At 41.2% G+C, this 11,094-nt stretch overlaps 1 gene segment (V, D, J or C); it reads right to left on the reverse strand.

Annotated features, from left to right (window-relative positions):
• Positions 1-8,808: 8,808 nt before the first annotated feature.
• Positions 8,809-10,508, reverse strand: LOC118501562. The segment is given in 2 exon segments: positions 8,809-9,898; positions 10,075-10,508. Coding segments are annotated over 2 exon segments (417 nt in total).
• Positions 10,509-11,094: the final 586 nt, after the last annotated feature.

An 11,094-nucleotide genomic window follows, 5' to 3' on the forward strand; every position in this document is an offset into this window, starting at 1 on the left:
ATGCCAATCCTGGGTTAAGTAGATATCTTTACAACAGGCATTCTCAGAGCATGTAATATGATAGTAAAGAATTGTTAATATTAACAGAGGGATATTAATACAGTGCATTTGTTAACCCTATTTAACCATGGAATCCTTTTCAATTGCTTAATGACTGTTAACATATTGAGGTACCATGACATTCTGGAGAGCAATTTGGCAAATTAGCTTCCTCACGAGAAGAGACTGTGTCCAGTTTAGGTTCATTATTTTTCATCAGTTTTCAGTATGTTGGTTGGCCTATCTACCTATGTATCATCTATCTATCTATCTATCTATCTACCTGAGCTAACAATATCGTACCCAAAGGGGTGTGTGTGTGTGTGACAGTTGAGGCTGCTCACCTTTCTTCTTGGGTTACCTAAAGAAGTCTCCAGGCATGTGTTACCTCAGGGGAGCAAGTGCTTTCTCTGTTATGAGCTCATGTACCTCCACTGAGAAACTTTCCCCAGCTCTAGGCCATCCCTTCCCTCTCTGTGTTCTCACAGCTGTTGCTCTTTCCTCTGTTAACAAGGCTCTATTTTCATGTCTGTTTTGCTTGCTGGAAAGAACACCTTGAGGACAGGAATTGAGCTTTGATTGTTTTTGTAACTCAGCATGTGGCACAACCCCAGGAATATTGAATATACTCAGCACATATTTGAGGGATGAGGATATGCATCCCCATAATTATAGACTTGTATATTTTAATAATATAGCTACTGCAAATATCCACACAAAATTCAAAACAACCAAAGGGCCCATCAGATGCCCATCCAGGAGTCACTCAGAAAATAATGATCATATTGACCCCTCTGATTTTCTCATAGCTGGCCAGCCTTTCTCTCTGGATGGGGTGGGTTTTGCTTACTTGTCCTGGGTCCCTATGTGGGAATTGGCTCAGAAATATGGAGGACCCTTTGACACTCTTGATTGTCCTGTGTGCCCCAAAATGAGCTTTTGAGTATGTCAGAAAGCTAGAGAATGGGTGAAAATCATTGGCCTCTGAGAACCCATGGCTCCTAGATCACTCACAAGTGCAAGGCTTGGGACCTTACTGTAGCTGAGCCGGTGATGATCATCGCATTATAGGGAACCCTAGGATCTCTGAGAGTCATTCATCTATTCATACAAATACATTTATGAAATTTGTGAGGTTCAGTGATAAGCACAAGCAGATGTAGTCCTTGATCTCACAGAACTTACAAACTAGTGAGAAAATAGACATTAATCAAACTGATATATGAAAACATATTAAAAAAACTAAAAACAAAACTCTGAACTTGCTGGAAGATCTTAAGATGTTTCTGAATAATTTATGTGTGAACTGTGATCCAAAAGGTAAGTAGTAGTTAAACAGCTGATGAGGAAATAGGAGGAGTGTTCCATAGGGAGGGAATGATACACACAAAGGCCTTGGGGTGGGAGGGTACCTGGTGCATTCAAGCAACTGGAAGAAGGTCTGTTTGAACATGGACACTACAGAAAAGGGATAAGAAGTATCAGTGGTGGAGGTGAGAAGGGCTCAGACTGTTCAGAGTCTTAGAGGTGACTTTAAGGATTTTTGGTCTTTGGTCTTTTGTCTATAAACAGTGGGAAGTCATGGGTATAACATAATCATACTTGTACAATGGAACTCGATTCTTAAACTTAATTTGTTCTGGAAAACTATTCGAGGAGAGATTTGTTAGAAAATAGAATCCCTTTGTTGCCTGAGAGACATGTGACTGATCATACAGGTATCAACATGAAAGGGTTGTTGATAGAGAGAATCGAGACCCCCAATTTTATTAGACAGCTGAGGCATTTTTCCCCCGGTGAATAGCTTGGCTGAGAACTGAATTGTTTGAGAGCCAAGACATTTGAGAACCAAGGTTTGACTGTATTTTGAAGAGATCTCCTGTCTGCTGTGAGGAGAACACATTAGAAGGCTCCAGAGCCCAGCTATTTTGTTCAAAAGAATAATAAAATGATTCAAAGGAGAAAATGGTAATTTGGGCAAAGGTGCTGGTAGTGGAGGATGGAGAAAAGTACATGAATTTGAGATGATGATGTTATTCAGTGAGATGGAGAAGTTTAGGAGAGGATCATATTTCAAATAAAGATCTTGATTTAAGTCTTGGAATTGAGTTGAAATGCTTTTGAGACATCTAATTGGACATGCTGAATAGTCAGGTGGACATATACATATTAATTCACATATTCAACTCATACTTCTTGATTATTTTGTACTTGCTAGTCACATGTTGAGAATTGTGTGGACCAGAAAAATATGTTAAACTTGAATTCTCCTCTTGAGAAGCTTAAAATTTGAGACAGAATGGTTGAAGGTATTGGGTATGGAGAAATTAAAGCTCAAAGGTTGAATATGATAACTGTTTTAAAATATTTGAAAAAAAATGAAGGCAGAACTTTGTGATGTTGCAGAATGTGCAACAAATACCAACATATAAAGTTACAAGGAAGCAGACTTTGATTTGGTATAAGAGGTGATTTTAAAAAATAAGAAATGTCATTGAAAATATTTGAATCAAGAGGGGATGATCATTTATTCAATCAATATTTAATGAACATACAAGTTGAATGGAGGGATTTCTGTTTGACATTTAAGATCTCTTTTGGCTTTCAATTCAATGATTCTGATTTTCTCTTTAAAAACTTAGTTGTTCATAATGAAGGTCACAACTTGGATTTCCTTGAGTTCATTTCCTTATTTGGGTCCTCCCTGTACACTCCCTGTGCACCTTCAGGATGCTGCAATGAGTAACTTCTTCAAGGCTGTGACATCTTCAGAATATACAATGTATGAGAAAAATTACACTCTTTTCTTTGGCTGCCTGTGGCCTCCTCTGATGCAGAGGAACCAGTGTATTCCCACTCCTATTTTTCTCTTGCTCTCACACCACTCCATTGTTCTAAATGACCTGTTTGTAGGTGCAGCAAGTCAATACCACTGTTTGTGGACACAAACCAGCTGTCTTTAAGCAATCATACTTTCCATTTCTAGCCACACAGGATGTCTAAGGTCTCCTTTGCTTGGGAGCCTGGTGGAAGTGGCATGCGTATTATGCCCCTACAGTTGAACTCAAAGCGTTTTTTTTAGAGGATGAAAGGACACCTCTGGGATTTCTCTTTGTTGCTCTGAATTCTTTCAATGGAGCCTTTTTTATGATGCATAAAAATCACACAAAGTTTACAATCGATATCACAGAAATACAAAGGATTGTAAGACATTACCATGAACAACTGTATGCCAAGAAATTTGAAAACCTGGAGGAAACGAGCAAATTTCTAGAAACATATAATCTTCCTAAACTGAATCAAAAAGAAGTAGAAAGCCTGAACAGACTGATAACAGCTAGTGAAATTGAAACAGTAATCAAAAAATTTCTGGCACACAAAAGCCCTGGATGGGACAGTTTTAAAGGAGAATTTTACAAAACATTTAAGGAAGAGGAACCCCTATCTTTCACAAACTATTCCAAAAAAATCCAAAAAGAAGGAAGACTCCCAAAGTCTTTGCATGAGGTCAGCATCATTCTAATCCCAAAACCAGATAAAGACACAACAAAGAAAGAAAACTAAAGGCCAATATTGCTAATAAATATAGATGCTAAAATCCTCAACAAAATATTCACAAACTCCATCCAGCAATACATTAAGAAGATCATTCACCATCATGGCTGGAGTGGCTCAGTGGGTTGAGCACTGGTCTGTGAACCAAAGGGTTGCCAGTTCAATTCCCAGCACATGCCTGGGTTGTAGACCATGCCCTCAATAGGGGCCATGCAAGTGGCAACCACACATTGATGTTTCTCTCTTTTTCTTTCTCCCTCCCTTCCCCTCTCTCTAAAAATAAATAAATAAAATCTTAAAAAATATCATACACCATGATCAAGTGGCCAGGGATGCAAGGATGGTATGATATTCATAAATCAATAAACATAATACATTACCTAAACAAAAGGAAAGACAAAAATCACATAACCATATCAATAGATGCTCAAAACCATTTGATAAAGTACAGCACCCATTTATGATAAAAACACTCATCAAAGTGGGAGTAGAGGGAGCATACCTCAACCTAATGAAGCCCATATATGAGAAAACTACAGCCAACATCATACTCAATGGGCAAAAACTAAAAGCTTTCCCCCTAAGATCAGGAATAAGACAAGGGTGTCTGTGTTACCACTTCTATTCAACATAGTATTGGAAGTTCTAGTCACAGTGGTCACACAAGAAAAAGAAATAAAGGCATCCAAATTGGGAAGGAGGAAGTAAAACTGTCATTGTTTGCAGATGACATGATAGTGTACATAGAAAGCTCTATAGACTCCACTAAAAATATTTGACCTAATAAGTGAATTTGTCAATATTCAGAAATCAAAGCCATTTTTGTATGCCAACAGCCAAATATCAGAAACAGAAATTAGTAAAAAAATCCCATTTACTATAGCAATAAGAAAAATAAAGTACCTAGGGATAAACATAACCAAGGAGGTAAAAGACCTGTGCTTGGAAAACACTAATAAATTAAGAAAGACACAAACAAATGGGAACATATACCATGTTCATGGATTGGAAGAATTAACATCATCAAAATGTCCATACTACCCAAAGCAACTTATAGATTCAATGCAATACCTATTAAAATACCAATGACATATTTCACAGCTATAGAAAAAATATTTCAAAAATTTATATGGAACCATAAAGAACCCCAAATAGCCTCAACAATTCTGAGAATGAAGAACAAAGTAGGAAGGATGACAATATCTGATATCACACTATATTTCAAGGCCAGTGTAATCAAAACAGTCGGTACTGGCATAAGAACAGACACATAGACCAATGGAACAGAACAGAGAGCCCAGAAATAAACCTGTGTCTCTATGGTCAATTAATATTTGACAAAGCAGGCAAGAATATAAAATGGAGTAAAAGTAGCCTCTTCAACAAATGCTGTTGGGAGATCTGGACAAGTACATGCAAAAAAAAATGAAACTCAACCACAAACTTACACCATACACAAAAATAAACTCAAGATAGATAAAAGACTAGATATAAGTTGGGACACCATAAAAGTCATAGAAGAGAACATAAGCAGGAAAATTTCATATTCTACCCAGCAATATTTTCACTGATATGTCCCCCAGAGCAAGGGATATAAAAAAGAATAAACAAATGGGACTACATCAAAATAAAAAGCTTCTGCATGGCTAAAAAAATCATCAAAATGAAAAGGGAACCAACTGTAGGGGAAAATATATTTGCCAATTATACCTCAGACAAGGGTTTGATCTCCAAAATATATAAAGAACTCACATGGCTCCATCCCGGAAAGATAAACAATCTAATTAAAAAATGGGCAAAGGACCTAAACAGACATTTCTCCAAGGAGGACATACAGAGGGCCCAGAGACACATGAAAGGATGCTCAACACCACTAGCCATGAGAGAAATTTGAATTAAAACCACAATGAGATACCACTTCACACCAGTCAGAATGGCCATCATAAACAAATCAACAAACAACAAGTACTGGTGAAGTTGTGGAGAAAAGGGAACCCTAGTGCACTCTTGGTGGGAATGCAGACTGGTGCAGCCACTGTGGAAAGCAGAATGGAATTTCCTCAAAAAACTAAAAATAGAACTTCCTTTTGATTCAGCAATTCCACTGCTGGGATTGTACCATAAGAATCCTGAATCACCAATTCAAAAGAACCTATGCACCCCAATGTTCATAGCAGCACAATTTATAACAGCCAAGTGCTGGAAATAGACTAAGTGCCCATCAGTAAGTGAATGGATTGAAAAAACTGTGGTACATTTACACAATGGAATATTACACAGCAGGAAAAAAGGAAGGAACTCCTGCCCTTCGTGGTAACATGGATGGAACTGGAGGGCACTATGCTAAGTGAAGTAAGTCAGGTGGTAAAAGACAACTACCATATGATCTCACCTATAATTGGAACCTAATCAACAAAACAAACAAGTGAGCAAAATAGAACCAGAGACATGGAAATAGAGAACAAAGAGACAGTGACCAGAGGAGAAGGAGGCAGGGGATAATGGGGGAAAGAAGGGAAAGGTTGTCAAGAGACATGTATAAAGGACCCATGCACAAAGACAATGGGAGGGAATTGAATGTGGGAAGGGGTTTGGCAGTGCAGGGGAGAGTGATGGGGGTGGGGGAAGGGACAACTGTAATAGAACAACAATAAAATAATTTTAAAATTCACACAAAGCAAGATAATGGAAATAACAAATTGCTTTTTACCAATGTACTGTGGGAAAACATGGAAAATTAAAAAATATTAGCTGACATTCATGCCATTCACTTGGCTTTGAGATTCCACAGAAACACTTGGTCCATGTCCATACTCTGCAAGGGCCTTTGGTGACCTAACCTCCTCTCATGCCTGCGGCTCCAGGTGTTATATAAAAGGCTTTTTCAATGATCTTTTGGCAAGCTCAGGAAATTTCTCCAGATCTTTAATTTTAATTCTTGTCTGGTTTTCTTTTTCACTGTTTTGTGTCCCAGCTCTCTCAGATTGCTGCTGGGCAGTCTGGTTGCTCTCCCCAAGACGTCTCTCTCTTCCCCAGCTCCAGGCTCTGTCTCCCACACTAAGCCCATGCCCATCTCAGGTTCTGCAAAGGTAATGAACAGCTAGAGGCAGACACTCTCATCTCCTGCCTCTTTTCTTCCCATCAGTTTTAATCAGACACTAATAATTCATGTTCATCTTTTTGGCATGATCTTGAGTTGAAAGTGTTTGGCACCAGGTCCTGGGTTGCAGTGGATAATCCATGAAGGTCACATGGTGTGGTGAAAGGTGCACTGGCTCAATAAATATTAATTCATTTCTAAATCGGCTTGTGGATGAATGAGAAATAGTCATGCTGAGAATTTATGTAATGCCTTCTTCCAAGGAGTATACAAGGACACAATAGTATCTCATTGAGAATATTTATTGTATTAGTAACAAATAATCTGTAACCTGATTTGAGGATGACTGATTGCTTATCATGAGTCCCACACCTGGCTGCACATCAGAATCCCTTCAGGAGCTTTTTACAAATACAGATTTTGTATGGCATTTGGGAAAAATTGATTTATTTTTCTTTACCTCTACAAAATTTTTCAGTAATGATGGCTGCCCTAGACCAGTGCCACTCAAACTTTAATACACATATAATTCATCCTGGGAATCTTGTTAAAATGCAGATTCTGATTTAGTAGATCTAGGGTGGTGCATGAGATGCTACATTCTGACAAGCTTCTGGTTGATGCTGAGTCTGTCCATCCAGAGACACACTTGCAATAGAGAGGTCTTAAACCTGAGAAGAGAGAGGAGAGGGCAGGGGAGGAAGGTTGAATGGTTGGGAGGCCAGAGCTCTACACTCACACCAATTCAATCAAAGGCTCTGGGGGCTGTATTCCAGACACTGGTATTTTCAAAGCATTTCCCTAAGCGATTCAACTATGCAGTTGCAATTGAGAGGCACTGTTTAAGATATGCCTTGACTACATCTAATGTCCATTTCCTTGTAGTGAGGGCAGGTGAACCTGGGCACATTTCTCTTTCACTAAAAAAACAACAGTTCTGCTGCTTATAGCAGAATTTCTTGAAGCATGTCCTTGGGTGACTTGCATCAGACTCACTTGGGTACTTGTTATTAATACACGTTCCCAGACTTGCCCCCAGGTAGACTGAATTAGGATCTTTGCAGCCTCATCACAGGAATCTGATTAGAAACAATCTCTCCAGGTGCTTTGTGTGCTCAAGGAAGCTTGAGAAATAATAATTTATAAGATAAAATCAAATCTTTTTAGCCATGTAGCCAGGGGTCTCTCAATAAATTGGTTTCTACCAGAATTTTTAAGTCCTCTTTTTTTTCTTGATTTATTGCATTAATCTCCTGTACTAGCACCTTCTAAGATAGCCCCTACTTCTACTGAGTAGAATATGGCAGAAGTAACAGGATTTTACTCCAAGATTAGGTTAAAAAAGACTGTGCAAAAAGACTGTGCCTTCCATCTTGGTCATCCTCTATCCTTTGAAGTCCTTGCTCTAGGGAAGCAAGCTGCTATGTTATGGGGTCCTGTGGGGATGCCTGTGTGAGGACTCAAGGCCTGACAGCCACGTGAGTGAGCGTGGAAGTGGATTCTCTCCCAGCCAATGCCGGTCAGTGTGTCAGATGACTGCAGCTCCAGCCAACATCCTGACTGCACCCGGATGAGACACCCTGAGCCAGGGGACCCAGCCAAGACACCCCTGGACTCCTGACCCATGGAAACTGTGAAATAATAAATATTTTGAGCCTCTACATTTTGTGGTAATTTGTTATGTAATAATAGGTAGCTAGTACATCCACCTTAAAATACCCTTCCTCCTCCTTCCTACTTATCCAACTCCACCTCTTTCAAGACTTAGCTGTTCTAAGAAACTTTCCTTACAGTGATTGTCCTTTACTGAACTCCTAGAGCATATGAAATAAGTGGTACCCATTGTTAGATAGTGTGTGCTTTTTTGTATTCATTTGTAATATTTAATTGTAATTTCTAATGTCTGCTTTAAAATAAATTCTAAACACATTAATGAGAATTGAACTTAGATTGAAAGTTGACTTAGAGCAATTTCTATTCCGGTATTATCAATACAGTACGTGCCACATTGGAGCCACCAGGAGGAGAACTCTCCCTTGATGATTATTATGGGGTTGCATTGTTACAGCCGCCTGCCTATCAGTCTGCCCGGGTGAGGGGGGGAGTGGGGTTCCTCCCCGCAGGGGGGCTTGCTTAGCTCCCTGTAGTGTCAGACACTTTTGGCCTGCCTGTTTCAACTTGGGGCTGGGGGACCTATATTTCTGATTCAGTTGATTCATGACCAACTCATAAATGCCACATTGCCTTAAGTATTTGTCTCCGAGATCTCTCTCAGCCAACCCCCTAGGTACCCAGGGCTCCTCTGTAGCTAGGGGAGGATATAAAGCATTCAGTACTTGAAATGGTTATAGGAACATTTCAGAAAATGACTCTATTCATCTTTCTTCACAGAGTAAGAGTTAAAGTTATCTCTAATGGCTTTGGAAATTTTGATTAGGATGGTAATGGAAACCGTCCTTGCTTTATCTAGTTTATGCACATGAACGCTTTCTCAATAAAGACTCGGGAATGAGCTACAGCACTGACGATAGTGGAAATTCTGTTCGCCTCAGCCGCCTCCGCAGCGATCGGGCCTTCTCAGTCCCGAAGGTTGTTTTTTCAACCTTTCCTCAGGGGTCTGGAGAGACAGGTGCAAATCTCCTTGGTCTTTCCACCTAAGCCCTAACAGCATTTTCTGCCCGTCTAGGCCAATAAAGAAGCCTCCTTTCAACCAACTGCAAAGATAAGGCCCTTAACCCCAACTCAGCTCTTGTCTCTCTTATCAGATGTTACTGTGGAGGTTATCAGGTGGTCTCATCTAAGGTGTGGTACACATTCTAGCCAAAGAGGGCCTCTAATCGGATCTGCCACCTCGGTCTGACCCCGGGGATCCTGAGGTGGTGAGAAGCAGGGGAGCAGCACTGTGGGTATCGGACCCACAGTAGTAAGTCCCAATGTCTTTTGTCGTTGCCTTTTGAATGTCAAGTATATACTGACTTTTTAAAGGGTCGACTTTCCCTTTGATATTACTCTTCGAATGGTCAGTAGAATTGTTGCTTAGTCTATATACTAAAGTCAGGGAGTTATCTTCATCCTTCTTATACCAGCTCATTTGATAATTTTTTAAGTCCGCTCCTGTTACATTGCAGCGGAAGGTGGCAGTCTCCCCAATTAGAACAGTCAGAGTTTTGGTGTCTGCTTCCAAAATTATGTCCAGCGAGACCTCTGAAAGGGAAAACCCAAGGTCAGAGAGGCTGTGAAGGACTCCCTCCACCCTCACAGGCTGATGTGTCACAGCCGAGCCCCGCAGCAGCTTGTTTTCCTGTGAGCCCCGCCGCCCCAGCAAATTGTCCCCGCCGCACCTTTCTCTGAGAGTGAAAGGTCCAGAGACTTGTTCTTACCTGCGCAGAAGATGGTGAGGTAGAAGAGGGGACAGGTCCACCACATGGCTGCACGGGGCGGGGGTGGGGGGGGTGACTAAGGTGTGCTGGTGCTCCCTGGCTGCCCCTGCCCCGATCAGCTGCTGCCTGCTTGTGAGAAGCTTTGTCCGTTATGAAGGTGGTTGGGCGTTAGCCACTTCCTCAGCGAGAGATGTGAAAGGGCTGCAAGGCCACAGTTATACTGTTTGTTCAATAAACATGGGCCAACTACCTATTGCAGATCAGATATTACTTGGGAGACATAAAGGTGAACAGAACATGGCTTCTGCCTTCAAAGAACTGAGTTTTGGGGGCAGACAGGCATAGAGGAGTTACAGAAGAGTGTGCTGTACTGAAAGAGGGAGGCACAAGGTGCTTCAGGAGCCTGGGGGAGAGAGCTGCTTCTGCCTGCCATGCTCAGAAGATGTGGCTCTGAACTGAGCTGTGAGGGCTGAGCAGGGCTTTGCCTGAAGGGCGTTCCCAGGAGGCACAGTGGCTGGAGTAAAAGCTCAGGGCCTTTAGAGGCAAGCTGTCCTGCAAATGATGGTCATTTTGCTTCCACACAGCTCTTGTGCTGGTCCCTTCCCCTCTGGCCTCTGCCATCCCTGTCTCAGTCTGAGAACATTCTTCACCTGTTGCCAGCCATGGCTATACTATTCCAAGAAGTCTGTTTTCAGACTCTCCCCCTTTTCATCCATTCTCCAAGCAGCCATCACACTGATTTTCTTCAGATGTCAGCGGGTCAGGCCACACATCTGCGGGAACTCCTTTTGTAGCTCCCCTCGGCCTTCAGGGGAGTGTGGAACTCCTGTGTCACGACCATATGATCTCCTGACCTGCTTCCTTCTCCAGTCTCACTTTTGCCCTTTTCTCCACTTGCATGGAGTCAGCTACGCAAAAATACTTGCCGGTTTGAAGATTTGTTACAGTCCTCATATACTCAGCTTTTGTATTGGCTGTTCCTTCTTCCTGGGAAAACTATACCTTCCCTCTCCTGCCTTC

The sequence above is a fragment of the Phyllostomus discolor genome, chromosome 1 (genome assembly GCF_004126475.2).
Source record: "Phyllostomus discolor isolate MPI-MPIP mPhyDis1 chromosome 1, mPhyDis1.pri.v3, whole genome shotgun sequence".
NCBI lineage: Eukaryota > Metazoa > Chordata > Mammalia > Chiroptera > Phyllostomidae > Phyllostomus > Phyllostomus discolor.